This window comes from Camellia sinensis, chromosome 4, assembly GCF_055761805.1.
Source record: "Camellia sinensis isolate YWXY chromosome 4, ASM5576180v1, whole genome shotgun sequence".
Taxonomy (NCBI): domain Eukaryota; kingdom Viridiplantae; phylum Streptophyta; class Magnoliopsida; order Ericales; family Theaceae; genus Camellia; species Camellia sinensis.
The window spans coordinates 28,987,790-29,004,509 of NC_138964.1; the positions used below are offsets into that span (position 1 = coordinate 28,987,790).

Here is a 16,720-nt window from a genome sequence, read left to right on the forward strand (position 1 = left end):
CGTTCTCTTCACCTAGGGATGAGCCAAAAAAACCCCTAAAATATTGTGAATCTAGGATTTATTATCAAACCTTAGTTGTTTCCAAATTGAATTGGGTCTCCACAAAATTAGATATAATATATAAAAATATATTATACCTAAACCAAACCAAATTAAAACTCTTTTAATAAATCAATTGGGCCCCACACTTCATAAGGAGGTATACCCAACATTTTTAGCCCAAACTAAAATAATCAAAAAGTCAACCCACTTCCCAAACAAAACCAAAATAAGCATACATTGGTATAATAAGTTGTAGGACGCCAGATTCCCTCTTGCTTATAATCTGGATTAGAAGGTGTTGTTTGAGCCCATAGAATTTATCATGAGTTTCGTTTAAGTGATTAAAGTTGTTCATTTTGTCAGATATTTTATATGTTTCATTCATAAAAAAAAAAAAAAAATTGATCAATTTGATAATTGTAGCAAATTTAATTTATCATGTTTTTCATAAAAAGAAAATAATTTATTTTTAAAAATACAATTATCACTATTTTTTTTAATAATTAACCTAATAAATTAAATAAAATACAATTATCAAATGAGAGCTTTTTTTGATAAATCCCTTTTCTAAGACTTTTATACCATAAAACCCAAACCATTTTTGATTATCCCATTAGGTCCCATTCATTGTAGTAAGACCAAAATACCATCTCTTTCAAACGTGCCTATTCCATTCCCAAAACAAAACTGTTCCTATTCCATATCTTCCCAGATTTCACTCCACATATCATTTATTTCCCAAAATTGTCATCGTTGCCACCCCAAAACTCCCAAATCGTAATCCTAGGTTTCACATCGCTTCACCACCATCCTACTAGCATCCTCCGCCGCCTACTGTTGCCAGCCATTGCTATTCCGCTTCGTCTTACCACTACGAAGGTTTACATCGAAAGAAGGGTGGTTGGTTCTTTTGCGGTTGCCGCCGTCCGACTATTTTTCCTCAGTTCTAGGTATTTCCAGACCCCCCCCCAACAATAAGGAGCAAACTTAAGCATCATCCTTCCACCCTCTGTTTTTCATTAATATAATCACTGATGTATACATCTACATTGACTTATTATTGTTGTTTTTGGATTTGATTTTGTAATGAACTCTCTATTTTCACTATTTGTCAATGTTGGTGTTGTTGATTTTTTGTTGAATAGGAATCAAATAAACCAATGTATACATTTACATTAACTTGTTATTAATGTTTGTGGTTGGGATTTGGTAATGAACTCCCTATTTTCCCCCTCAATGTAGGTGTTGTTGATGGCAGGGACAGATCCAAGATTATGTCTTTTTTTTTTTGGGGGGGGGGGGGGACGCGCTACTCTATAGTTTAAAAAATTGGGGGGCTACTCTTTATAATTTTGAAATTGTCTACAAAAAATTTGGGGGTGCGAACTCCTATAATTTTAAGTTATTTTAAAATTTTTAATATAATATATGACATTTTTCAAATTTTTGGGGGTGCGGCCCCCCTCCCTCCCCTCCGACCCGTAGATCCATCATTGGTTGATAGTCATTTAATAATTAGAATAAAACCCCAAATTTTCCACTATCTTCTGACTATTAAACGTAAATTGTCTCTACATGATGATTTAAGACGATGTAAATATTTACATCATTTTGGCAACTAATGTTATTGAGTGAAAACATATGTCCATATTGACATCATGGTTAAGAACCAATGTAAACGTTTCCACCCTTTGTTACTGTTGTTGGTTTTATCTTGTCAAGTGTTATTATTTTGTAATACACTCCCTATCTCCCCCCTTATGTCAATGTCGGACTTGTTGGTATTGTTGGTTATTCATGGTGATCAAATATTTACAGCCCCAATTTTGGATGGTTGCCAACCCTGTTTTAGTTCAATGTGAATTCTTGTAGGCATGTTGTAAATAATAATATCTTATTGTTTCCCTTGTTATTGAGTAACAACCAATGTGAACATTCACATTCTAAGGCTAGCCATTTTAAAAATTTACATTATGGTGTTTGTTGTGTTGTATGTTGATTATCGGCTTTATTCTCAGTTTTGTAGTCTCAAATGTTTGTGTGAATATTCACATTGCTCAATGTGTTTCTATGCATGTTGACACTATGCAAGCCAACTTGATTTTAATATAATGGTCTTGTCTTGATGTAATTGTGGCTCAATTAGAATTTTCAAAAGGGGTAAATTACACTTTGCACCTCTGCACTTTACATCAAATCCCATTTTGGCCCCTACACATCAAATTGTGACACTTAACCCCTTACACTTTTGGTCAAGTGTCACTTTGGCCCTTTTGTTAGCCTCATTGTCAACAGAGGTCAGTCGCATGAAAAACATGTGAGGATAAATTACACTTTGCACCCCTGCATTTTACACAAAATCCCACTTTAGTCCTTACACATCAAAATTGTGACACTTACCTCCCTAAAGGATAACTTCTATTAGCCTCACAATTAACAGAAGGGCCAATCTGACACTTGACCAAAAGTGTAGGGGGTTAAGTGTCTCAATTTGATGTATAGAGACTAAAGTGAGATTTTGTGTAAAGTGTCGGGGTGAAAAGTGTAATTTACCCTTTTTGAAGTTATGACATTATTCACAATATGACTCATGTAAATATTAGTGTGAACATTCACATTATACTTATTGCTAAAAGAATGGTCACCTGGGTTTGGTCAATGTGGTTATGTAAATATTGATGCTGAGATAATACGCAAATGTTTCCTTTATGTTGTGAAATTTTGTTCTTGACAATATAAGAAATCAACATATGTTGGTGCACACTTTGATTAATTCCACTATTAGTTTTGTTTTCAAATCCACATTCACGTAAATATTCACATCTTTACTATTGATGTTAACATTAATATTGTAAGTTGTATTTCAATGTTTGATGTTAACAACTCTGTGAATGTTCACATCAATGGTGTGGATGTTCTCAACACTGTTGTTGTCACACACAAAAAAAATGCAATTCTCCGCTCTTGTGGTCTGAATGTGAACATACATGCCAAACAAATTTGTGCTAATGTCAACATAAATGCATAATCCATCCCCATTCCATTCAATTCTTTGTCAGATGTGAATGTTTACATCATTGTCCATAGATGTGAACATTCACATCAGTGCCCAAAGATGTGAATTTTCACACTTGTGCTCAGATATGTGAATGTTCACATTAGTATTTCAAATGTTCGCATCAGTGTTTTCACTGTAAGAAATAGAAGACTCAGTTGATTTTTTGTATTGCATAAATATTGTGTTAATGTGAATGCCTCATGTAACAGACGTTGCACACAAGCGAAAAAGGGACGAATATCATGTCAAAGATGAAAGCCCACCTACAGCTAACCGCATAAATGTTGACATGCAGCGTGTTAATCTAGATCCAACATGATAGGCTTGGTGAAATTAATGAAAAGCACAAAGTTTACAGAACTGTAGCTTGGCTGCGTGAGACAAACCACATTTTGGCAATTGTTGGATGCACTCACATTTAAGACAGTTTAGTACAAATAATTTTGACATGTTGGAACAAATTAGCTTGCTTGTAAATCAACACTATATAAATTCTTTTATTGCTAACTTTGATTCACCCCCCCTCACACACACACATACATATATATATATATATACGTTTTGAGGTCTATTTGGTGTTGATATTTTGGAATTTGAACTGTATGAACATTCACATTGAGCTTTTATTCATTTTTTGGAGCATGGTTGTTTTCTAACAAGAGTGTGAATATTTGCATTATAGTAATGAACATAGTGAAAACTATAACAACCCTCATCTTGTCTTAGTCATATTCATGAGCGTTTACATGATTTTGCCTTGATAAGCTTGCCTCTTTAGACTTTGATTCGTTTTGCCTATGTAAAGGTTCTTGTTTTGTTTTGATGCTTTCATGTTTTGCCTAAGTGTTATATGCATGCTTTGTTCCTTGCTTGGTGTGTTAAGTCTAGGCCATTTATCCTTGCCGTCTCAAGCCTTGGTAACACCTTTGAACCTTTCATACCTAGGCCGTTGAGCGCCAACACCTAAGACCATCTTGGAACCACTTTGGTTGACCTCCACCTTCACCTTGGCATATTGGCCGAGATGTCATCATCTAGGCCGAGATGTCATCATCTAGGCCGAGATGTGTATCATCTAGGCCGAGATGTTATCATCTAGGCGTCCTAGATCCTTGATCCTTGAACCTAGAAACCTTTTATTCCGGGACTGGTATGACCTAGGCCGAGGTGTGGCACATCTAGGCCAAGATGTGGCACACCTAGGTCAAGTGTTATCCTTCCTAGCCGAGATCGTTGAAACCTTCTTGTCCGAAGCCTATGTCTTGATCCGGGATCATTGCCTTGTCAGAGTACCCATGTCATCTTACTTGTTGTACACACTTTGTCATATCCTTGTCTTTTCACTCTGGCACCTTTTTTAGGAGATCTGATCAGATGATGCCACGTGTCCTAGGAGTGGTTTAAGCCAGCTAGCAGTGAGGGAATCTATATCATTTTGCCATATCTTTGCCTTGTAGAGAGAGAAGCTCTAGGAAGGAGAAAAAGGAGTTCTTGAGAGAGAACTAGATTTCCAAGCTTGATCCTTAGAGTTTGAACTGTTTGATTCGTGTTTTCAAGTTAGATTCTCGATCTACTCTTGTTGTTCTTTACGTTGATATGATCACATTGCATGATCTAGCATGATTCATGAGCCATGCATTGATTTAAAGTTTGTTTTAGAGAGAGAAAGTGATGTTCTTGTGTTTTTAAAAGAAAATCATGTTTTGATCCGAAAGTTTATACCAAGTCCTATGTTTTTTGTGTTTGTTTTCATGAAATCTTCAACTATGGGTACCCAGGTCCATGTTTTTGAACTCATATCATAAAATCTCAAATTTTGAATAAGAAGTTATGATTTTAGCATTCATGTTCTTCTAGAGGAAACCCAGATTTCCAGACTTCATTTGCCTAAGTGTGGTCACTGAGACCCACTCTTGCCTAGACCTCACACCTAGGCCAAGCATCGTATCTCACCTTAGCCTACCTTGCATGATCACTTGCACCTTAGCCTATCTTGCATGCACACCTAGGCCGACCACCACACACCTAGCCCGACCATGGCACACCCTTGCCGGCACCTTGTTACATCTCGGCAAGCAGCCGCGCACCTAGGCCTAGGAGACCACACCTCGGCCAAGAGGTGTGGGACCTTGGCCAAGACTTCCTGAGTTCACCAGTTAGGCCATTTTAGCCTGGGTCACCTCTGGGCATCCGTTCCGAGACTTGGTTGGTACCCAGCATGCTTTTCCAAGAAGAAAAACAGTGTCTTGACTTCCAGCACATGTTTTGCTTTGTCTCACTTGGTTTTGGAAAGAAATGTTAGGATCATTTTCATTCATGTAAAGCTTGTTTTGAGAGTGCATTGCACAACCATCTTTGAGCATTCCTTTTTGTGTTCTTGAAATGCATTCAGTGGACTTTGCTATATGATTGTAGGTCTTGGATTCTTGCCTTAAGCCCTACATCCGAAGAGCTATTGTGATTGGTATTTATAATAAAACTATGTTATAATGTTTTGATAAAAGCTTTGCTTTATTTTGTTTTGGAAAAGTATTTGATCAAGGATGAATGATTATCCATTAGCTTTTGTATCAAGTATTACCTTTGTTTTGATGACATTCTTGGAAAGTCCTTAGTGCTAGGGGACTATAATGCAACTAGTACCCTTGTTTGAGATATCTCCCTTGCCACCGACTGTCTTGTACGGTGGGTTTGTCTAATTGATTCCGGGTCGATTATTCCCTTGTTTTGTCAGGAATGTCATCCCTTGTATTATGTTGATGCTAGCAAGCATCCCTTGAAGCTTTGAAAGACTTTGATAGATGAACTTGGTTCATCCCTTGATTTTGTACAAGCTATGATATGTACTGTTTTGATAAAGATCTCGGATATCATTCATTCAAACCTTTATTACTTATATCATTCACTGAGTATCCAAGCTCACCCCCCCTTTATATATATGTAAGTGATGAGTAAGAAGGCGGTGACGCCTAGATGTTATTTACAAGTTGTTTTCAGATTCATGTTTTGCTAGCATCTTGAAGATTATGCTTCTTAGTTTTTAATTCATGTTTTTTGTATATTTCGGCTTGAGAAGCCTTTTGATCAAGATGTAAGATGTATTTTATTTTGTATTCAAGTTGTAAAAACCATTTTAAGATGCATGTCATTTCATTTGATTTATGCACAACTCTTATGGATAACTTAGATTTAAATTTATTGCTTCCGCACATGTAAGCCCCATATGTATACTCTGATTGTGTGAAACCTTGTAAGTTGGCCTTTGATAGTCTCGGATTACTGGCCATCATGGCACCATTCTACTAGGGGCAGAATGGGGTCGTGACAAAAACATATTCACCATTCAATATTATATGGGTGTGTGAATGATATGAATACTAACTAACAACACAATGACAAATTTTCATTTCAAATTAATGTGAATATAATGACATTCAACATCCTGATGCATGGGAACTACCAAAACATAATGAAAATCAATATCCATGTTTATTTTTTTGTGTGTAATATATATCAACATTAAATATAAGGGTATAAGAGTTTAAGAAATTAGTGTAAATCAAGAAAGAGAACCTTATGGAATAAAAATATAAATACATAGGATTAAGTGGGTTATAAATTTCCTTCATGGACTTCTTGGGTTAGAACACTCTTAAATGAGATTTATCAATAAAAATCCCTTATCAATTGATTTAATTTTTTTTTTAAATCAACGACAATAGTGTTACTAATGTATATCTCTTTTGCGGGAAGGGGGATGCTCCTACTGCCATTCAAAATGGCAGTGTGTTTGCCTCTTACAAATGAACCCGCCGCCCAAAGCACAATTATTAAGGAATTGATGGTGTTACATATACCAATTAGTGCATTAACTAGTGTTATGACATTATTACTGATCCCACTCATTATATAAATTACAAAGAATAATATTATATGCACCAATTAGTATACTAACTAGTGTACCAATTGATGATGTGGCATAATTTAAGAAGTTTTTGGTATTTATAATGTGATTAATGAGTGGGATCAATAATAATGTCATAACTAGTGTTGGTACACTAGTTGGTACACTAATTGGTACATGTAACACCACCGAATTACAATTACCCAAAACCTTTAAAATTATATCACATCATCTATCTTAAGGAATTGGCCACGTTAATAAATAGGATAGTTTACAATTTTTCCCCTTCAAAGTATGTATTACTTTTCAATTTGATCATTAGAAGAAAAAAAAAATTCCACTTTAACCTCTTAATTATGTTATGTTTTCACATTTGTATTAACGGTAAGTATAATTTTAAGATTAAATTATTGACATAAATGTGATCTGATTAAGTGAGTATTGATATCCGATCAATATATTTTTGCATAAATAAAGTACTTGACGAGCCTTCCATATTGAATGATTCGAATCATTGACGTAGGCTCCGTAATAAACCTGCTGAGACTCAACAACATCATCTAATTGGTTTTTTCCAACTAGAGAGATGTCTTTTCCTAAATATAATTTCCATAGTATTATTATTTGGAATAATACTGCATTGATGGTAGACATGAGTGATAAGGCCCATTTAAATTATTTCCAAGAAATAATAAATAAAATATAATACATAAATATAATTTTTATAACAGTATTACGTAACTTATTTAGTTAAGGTAATCAATGATTTTTTTGTTTTTTTAAGAATTGACTCAGGTGATCAATTATTTATAAGCAGCCTTTACCTTTCTATAGTATCTGCAATTGCGACATTTCATCATATTTAACATTTTGCTTCCCGTTTGCATCTAAAATATGTAGTCTGAAATTCAGATCAATAGACATTTAACAATTTTGCTTCCCCTCTTGTGGTTGTAATTTTAATTAGGGTAAATTATAAAATCCTCTGTGGTTTATCCAAAAAATACGGACCCCTCTTTAGTTTCATTTGTAACACTTAAACCCCCTATACTTCATACCAAAGTGCAATTTTGGATGGACATAACAGAAATTGTAACAAGTCTAAATTACCCTTATTTATTTCCCTAATTTTCTTCTTAATGCCATTACAAACCAGAATATTCTTTAAATTTTCTTTAAATTTTTTGTATTCCTCTTCTTCTTTTTCTTCTTTCTCATTCTATGGCAAACCACACACCTCTAATACCATCATCAAATACATATATCTCTCTCTAGAATTTAGACCCAAACAAATACTCATCTCCCCCTCTCTAGAATTTAAATTATACATATATGATATATATATTAACTGATATATATAATACATATACGATACATATTTGATATACATATATGATATATATAATACATAAATGATACATATGGAAGAATTGATGGGTAGTTTCAATTATACATATATGATATATATACATACATATTAACTGATATATAATACATATTTCAACAGTTATCTTGTATAAGGAAAAATGATCTTGTATTACTTCGTATATCTCTCTCTTTCTCTCTCTCTCTCTTTCTCTATATATATATATATCTTCTCTCTTACCGTGACCACCATCATCACCACCATTGCCCAGCTCTGTCAAAACCAAGAACCACCCTTTACAAAGTGCTATAAATGAAGCAACAGAAGAGGGTGGATGATGAAAAAGAAAGAAATGGATTTGGAGATGTTTCTTTGAAATGTGTGAAGTTAGTTTTCGGACAACTTTCGATATGCCGAAACCACCCATTTCAGGAAGAAGTGAGAAAACGAGGTAACGTATGATGAAGTATAAAGCAAGGTGAGGAGATTGGTGAAAGAACGGGATAAAATCGTTAAGAAACGAGAAAATTATGGAGTCCAAAAAATGGGCCGAAGAAATGTTCGAAACGGGAAGAAAAAGTGGATTTGGTTGGTATGAATCCCATCAATGCTATTTCAAAAATCTAAATGTTTACACATATTAATTGTTTGATTTCATGGGTTGGGTTTGTTACTAATTTGAATTATAAAAAGAAAAGTTAATTTTTAGAGAGAGAAGTTGTGGTGGTGATTTTGAGTGGTGGTTTTGCATGGGATAAGAAGTTGGTTGTGGTTTTGCATGGAATATAATGGTGGTGATGTTGGTTGGTTGTGATTTTGCATGGAAGGTGATGGTAGTGAGATGAGAGGAGAAATAAAAGGTGATGGTGTTGCATATTTACATAATGAAGGAGAGAGAACCTGTGTAATGGTCCAAGAGTGTTACCCATGCTTTGTTACACTACACCATTCTATGTATATATAAGCCAATAAGGGTGTTTTGGTCATTTTTTATATGTTTTTGGGCGGAAAAAATTGCTCTACTCACCATTTATGGTCGTGCAACACACATTCTGTTTAAACAAACAGTTCCATCGAAAATTGCACTTTGGTGTGAAGTATAGGGGTTTAAATGTTACAAATGAAATTATAGGGAGCTTTGTGTTTTTTAGGCAAACCACAGGGGGTTAAATTATAATTTACCATTTTAATTATAATTGAAAAGGATTTTAGATATATATGAAAAATATTTAATTATAATTTATAAAGTTAATGTTAAAAAGTGATTTGGCTATAAAACTTGCATATGGTACATCTTTTTTTGAAGGGTGTGTATTGTATCATCACTCATATGATTTAGTGGCTTACCAAAATGAAAATAAATAAAAAAGAAAAGAAAAAAAGACTGACCAAAATGCAAATAAATAAAAAAAGAAAAGAAAAAAAAAATTGAGCTTCTGTACAATTCATACCTGGATTGACAGGTGTTGTCTGAGTAGGGGGCTCATCATCGGTTTTATTTTGATAATTTAACCTATTCATTTTGTAAGGTCTTCTGTTTATATCATTTATCAAAAAATTAAGTAGATCTGATAATTGTAATATTTTCATTTTATCATGTTTGTCTAAACAAAAGTGTACAAAAAATGTGTTTTTTAAAATTAATCATCCTTTTTTTCTTTTTCTTTTTGTTGAAGCAAAAGCTATTAAATGAAAAGGCTACAATAATAAGACTGACCAAATGTGAAAATGTAAGATGCTGACTGTCATAATTGAATGTTAAGAGATTAAAATGAGATTTTGATAAAATTATGACCCTAAACGTTCTAAGACCTACAGCTAGCAGAAGTTGGCAATCGAACTCAGCTCCTAGTGTAAGATGCTATTTCAATGACTACAACCTACTTTTCTGGAACTTTCTGAAAACTCAAACACCACAAATGTAGACCAAATTAATAGACTCAATTCAATCCTCATTGAGTGAAGAGACCAAGTTGAGCCTTCCAAACATGAGTGTAGACGCGCCCTTGGGCCTTGCTACTATAGTTCGGACTCAAATGTCACGGTTCTTAATCTGATCTCACAATGTGTGATGTGAGATTGATAAATCACCAAAGAGTCCAAATCCGGCAAATCGTTTTGGAAAGCTGATTTTTGTAAAGAAGTGCTAAACATGGACTGCTTTGCCAGATACAGAGTCGCCACCTAAATATTTATTTTAGGGGAATTTAGGAAACCCTGACTCGTGCCTAAGGCCACGTGTCCGTCATCACCAAAGTTGCCTCTGCTCGGGAACTTGGGTACGATTGGGGAAGGTCATGCAATGTGCACCCCCACTAGCCCGATCAAAGATCGGCCACTACTAAACATGATATCTTATTTTTGAAAACACATGCGTTCTTATTCTGATTAATTAGCTAGAATTACTATGTGATGCGCATGGCAAAACAAGTATAGACTAGATCACCTAATTTGGAACAAAGCATCGCATATCCGTTTGTTTGGAAATGGTTTGAAGTTTGCTACTCGCAAGTAGGCTAAAACATGGATTTCAATGAATCGTTCCAATTCAAGTAATCCAACCTTTACCCACAGGCATTCAGGCAGTTATATCACATAAGCAATTAGCCTCATGGAAAGCATGCTGTCATGTTCACGCTCACACACATGCAAGATGCTAAAGTATAAACACTCACAGTGTACTTCGCGCCAAAACAAGAAACTAGTTAGTAATCAATGCATGATCCTAGTTCATGTTAGCAATGGCTAGTGCAACACATACAAAATGAAACTAGAATAGGCTCAGCTATTCTAAGAATGGCATATGAGATGCAGCTTTGATACATGTATTCAACTTGGAATTGAAATACAATGCAGTTAGTATGATGCGTCGAACCCGGTGCATGCAATACAAATGAATGATGCAAACATGCATAGCATAAGGATACTAAATCAAACATGCCCTAAAACTAACCATCATAAGCGGTTAAATAAAAGGGAGAAAGAAATGGGGGTTGGAAGACATGCATCACACACACGTACACTTATTACACAATTAGCCCTCTCGATGGAGGGTCCGAAAGAATAATACAAATTATCTAATTAACTAACTAACAAGCTAATTAATTATTACACAACGCTTAACTAATTAAGCTGATCAATTAAGCTACTAAAGCAGTAAAATAGCCTCGAGAAGAGGGATGCATGCATGCTCGGTCGGCTTCACTCGGAAATCCATCACCATGTCATGTTGCCTCTGTTTGCACTACTCTGCACCTCTGAAAACTGCACAAGTCTCAAGGATACTTCTAAACCACCTTGGGGACATGCTGAGAGTCCATCGACCAAGTGACAAGACCATCGGCCAAGGATAACTGTTCATCGACCACATGTGAGGCTCTCGGCCAACAATTTGTAGCCAACCGACACTTTAGATGGCCGACCGGCCATCTATTCCTGTAGAATGCTGTTTTGCTTCAGCAGAGGAAAAACAGAGCATGGCAATGCATTTACAAGACAATGTTTGCACGACCACCCTCCCTATCATGTTATGAACTCAAGGGAGTATGGTTCTCAACCCTCGGACCATCAATCACGCATTTCAATGCATGATGGCCAAAGGAGCCAAGTATGCATTTGATATCAAATGAAATGCACACAAAACAAACAAGGGGGCCCAAACTCTATCATGGTTGATCCAGAGGCAAGGGATGCAAATATGCAATCAAAACTAATGCAACATGAGCATGTTAATGACAATGCCCTACAAGGCTAATGGTAATAAGCATACCAAATGCAATGCAACCTAGACACGCATGCGAACATGCAAGGCATGTGACAATATTCAAGGATAGGTAAGCATGTAACAACATGTGGGGCAAGCATGCAACAACATGCAAGGGACAATACATGCAAACATGCAAAGCAACTTAGCAAAAGGGGCATGCCAAATGCGATATAACTCAAGTGTGCAACAAAATGCAAGGGGCCAAGTATGCAACAACATGCAAGGCAAGCATGCAACAACATGCGGAGATGGTCTTAAACCAAAATGGGCAACTCTCAAATGGGCCAAAATCAGTGGCCAAAATGATGCGACAAAGGCATGAAATACACATACAAACATGTATGCTAATTAACCTAACACTTAGGCATAAAAAGGGCGACTTTTAAGCACACTTAAAAGGGGATAAATATGGACATATGATAAACATGGTAAGCTCTGAAATCATGTTAGGGATGATGCCAAATCATCCAAATAATGCAAGTAAGGTATGCAATAAAGCTCAAAACTTGAAACTAGCCAAGGGACACAAACCAAGGCTACATGATGCAAGCCCCAAAGGGCCAAGGGGACTTAAAACAGTCCCAAGGCAGGTCTAAACAAGACCAAAAGTGAGCTTAAAACTAGCCAACACAAGCTAGAACACAATGCCAAAACATGAGGCATGCAAGGCCACAAAAGAGGTGTTACACTACACCTAACACAACCAAACATGGCATGACTTAAGCAACCAAAATCAGAGTTTTGGCATGTCAAAGTAAGCCCAAAATCCCACTTAGATGGCATCCCAAATGCCTAAGCATGGTGGCATACACAATGGCACATTCATAAGGCATAAAACACAAACCGTTTAAGACATTAAAGGAGTAATAAGTGCAAGTGTTTGAGCATGAAACATGGACTGAAATAACATTACAAGTGATGCCAAACCACTGAAATGATCCGAATAGAGCATGCTAGTGACTCAAACACCCAAAGCTAACAAGCTAGATTGCATGGTAGCTATACAAAATAATGTAAGCATGACCAAAACAATGAAAAACAGAGCTCAAGCATGTTAAAACAAGGCTAGAAGCTTCATGAAGTTGAGCCAAAATCATGCTAAAATGACATGTTACAACATGATGCATGTTAAGGCAAATCATGGGATCACAAGACAAGTACATGAAGCATGCATGGTACGTCTAAACCAAGTCAAAACAGTGCTATATCATGGAAAAACAAAGCCTAATATATACTGAAATGAAGCTAAAACAAGCTAAGCATACAAGCCACCAACATAAGCCATTTATGCAAGCATTCAAGACAACAAGGAGAGGGGATGACCCTCTCCTATTTAAGACCTCAAAACCACCTTTCCACCACTGAAAATCCTCTGGATTTCAGTGGTAGAAAGGTCATGCAAAGCCAAGAACAAGGGTCAAAACAGGTAGCTTAAAAAAAGGCCAAACAAGGCCTAAGAAGGGGTAGACAACCCCCAACCGAAAAATGACCTTAAACAATAATTTAAAGCATGTAAAAACAGAACTTTTTTTAGTTTATAGTTAAGCTTAAAACAATATGGAAATAGGTCTAAAAGCTTAAGCTAAAATGGGGTATTAAAAGCAAGTTTGCTCACCCTTGAAGAACACCTTCAAGAACAAAGCTCCAACACTCTTCTTGGATCAAAACCAACTCAAGAACTCTGAAACCAACTCATTAGCACCTCAGCAACCAAGGATGGTGTTCTACTAGGTGCTCTAGTGCAAAAATATGAACAAAACACCCTTTAAAGCACTAATACACACACAAATATACAAAGAGAGAGAGAGAGAGAGGGATATATGAACTCTATATCAGATTCTTGAACCCTTGGGAAGGGAGGGGAGGCTTCCTTCTTATAGAAATCCAATTTCAAAGCTTCCAAAGCAAGCTAAACCAAGAAGCAAATTCCTTCATACACGTGTGTGGAAGGGGTCAATTATGGGTGCCAGCTGGCACAAAATATCTGCATAAAGCAGAGGAATAGGGTTCGGCCAGCAAAAATGGCCGATCGACCAACACAATGGCCGGCCGACTAAAAATAGTGCTGATCGGCCAACACTTTTGGCTGATGGCAAGAAAACAAGGCCGATGGCTTCAAGCCTTGACCGGTGGGTTGAGGGAATGGCAAACAAACCACCCTCTTTCCTCAGAAGCAAAAACACAAGTGCTGGTCCACAACCAAGCACAAAGCAGACAAGTTGAGAGATCTTAAGGCAAGGCACGCGGCCGAGACCTCGGAGAACTCAAAATGAACACGAGCATGGATAAGCATCGAGTGTTCAAACGATGACATCCAAGTTTTGAGGACGGTCAAAAATGGGGTGTCTACAATGAGCACGGCTTATAAATCACAATTGAATGTTAAATTAAATTTTACCAACATAGTATTTGTGCTTCTCTATTTCTTCTCTCTCTTTTTATATTCTTTTAAAAAAAAAATTAATTGCTATTTACACAATTCTAAACACAATTATTGCACCTTAAATCTCTTATTTTATTAAGGAAATTCATTTTATTCTGGAAGAACTAATGAAGCAGCATGGTCTTACTAGAAGAATTTTACAAAAGAAGAAACTCATGAAAAGGAACTACTAATAATTAATGGCAGTTGCAAACAGCGGATTGATTTCTTTAAGTTGATGACAATTATGAAATTCCAACAATTTTTCAAAACATTTTGTTTCAATATATTCTACTCCTTCCCTAAGCATTTAAAACCATTCCACCCAACTACATCATAACTAGGAGATTAAAACCAGGAAGTGAATGAGTTCAGCATACCCTCTTTGGTAATCGGAACAATCTAAATGATACTTGAGTGAATGAATTACTGTGGTCAAAATAGAGCTCACATATAAAGCAACAAAATTGATAATCACAGTAATGCTCTATTACTACAGGAGCTATGCTATGTACATCAGTTGTATTTCAACCTTAATTGATGAATGCCAAATCTATTTGTAATGCAAGCTTAAAACAGAATCTAAACATCAAAAGATGATAGTAGCATAGCATCACAAACCAAGAAACTAACAATAACAAATACTTAAATAGATAGAAATATAGAAAAGTTCATTGAGGGACATACCATCTGCTGAAGAAAGAAGTAGAAACATGTAGGACAATGATCAAACATGTGATAGGCTTTCAATGAATTGATAAGTAGTATTACACCAACTTGCACCCCAATAAACAAGATCATCTGTTGATAAATCATGAAGGTCCTTCAATGTCTTGGACTTGACATTATAAGAAATAACTTTACCCCGGATAGATACCACCAGTGTAAAATCTTTTTTATTTGCTCCCTTCACGACCCATAGCACATTAAATTCACAACGTGTGATTATGGTTTTTCGAGCTGTTTTTGGTAACACAAATAAAATGGGTCTAAGATAGACCTGGTACTTCACAATCCATTTGCAGTAATCCCTGTGCATCTGAAGGATTCTGAATCCCATAGCACAACGCTGAGGAGTCTGAATAAGAAGCAAATCGCCACCACATTCTCCAAAATACGTAATCTTATCATAAGAAAGGATTTTAGGGTTTCGAGGCATTGGGGTATGTATCAATTTCTCTTCCTCAAGCTCAAATCGAGCATGAACATTTCCATAGCTTATACCATGAATTGCTCCGTTCCAAAACACGCTGAACAATAATGGCACACCTCGCGGATCAAGCACAAAAACGTGTTTCCAAGACGAAGTCTGCAAACTGTAAATTTCAATTTCAACCCAGTGTCCATTATTAACATAACTGTAATGAAACAATAAAACTTTATAGTGAGGCGATTTCGCAAGATCAAAAGCCAAGAAAGCAGCAGCATTTTTACGATACGATTCAGATGAAGTGGGACCAATATCAGGAAGAAGTGAGAATTTCTTTGTGGTGAGATTACAAACAATATATGGGGGTTTTCTGAAACCATTAGAGCACAAGATTAAACCATTGCAAGAGCGTTCAATCATAGTTGCAGAACTTGATACAACGATACCATCGAGAAATGAGAGTGTGGGAAGAAGAGTTTGGTGTCCAGCAATTAATACAGACTGGAGTTGTTCATCGAGAGACGAACAGTTTGAGTAGAAATATAAGGTTGAAATGGAGGAATGGTGATTTCGGCGAGCGTGGTTGGAGGTGAATTGGGAGTCGGAGATGAGAGAGAGCCAAATAATTTAGCAGCGAATGAATGTTCCGACTAAGTATAGCCGATGATAAGCTTTCTTCTGCTTCTTCTTCTTTTGTTGTATGCTTTGATGCTTCAGTTTTTACTCTGCAAGAATAGAGTATGTGTAGTGCTTTACTTTCTTCACATGCCCCCTTTTCGGAGAGACGCGAATTAGGTCCTACAGTTCGGACTCCTGTCACGGTTTTGATCTAATCTCATGAAGTGCAATATGAGACTAATAAACACCAAAGAGTCCAATCCGGCAAATTATTTTGGAAAATCGATTTTAAATCAAATAATGCCAAACTGGACTGCTTTGCCAGATCACAGAGTCACCACCTAAATATTTTATTTTTGGAAAATGTAGGAAACCCTGACTCATGCCAAAGGCC

General features: G+C 36.2%; 1 protein-coding gene across 1 annotated transcript; it reads right to left on the minus strand.

Annotated features, from left to right (window-relative positions):
• Window positions 1–15,285: 15,285 nt before the first annotated feature.
• On the minus strand, window positions 15,286–16,128 carry LOC114273691 (F-box protein At5g07610-like). Its single transcript, XM_028215481.2, has one exon. The coding sequence runs from the start codon at window positions 16,126–16,128 to the stop codon at window positions 15,286–15,288; it is 843 nt and encodes a 280-aa protein (XP_028071282.2).
• Between the last annotated feature and the right edge of the window lie 592 nt (window positions 16,129–16,720).

Bases quoted from the DNA above. Each gene is read 5' to 3' on its own strand.
- LOC114273691 (XM_028215481.2), bottom strand. From the start codon at position 16,128: ATGATTGAACGCTCTTGCAATGGTTTAATCTTGTGCTCTAATGGTTTC.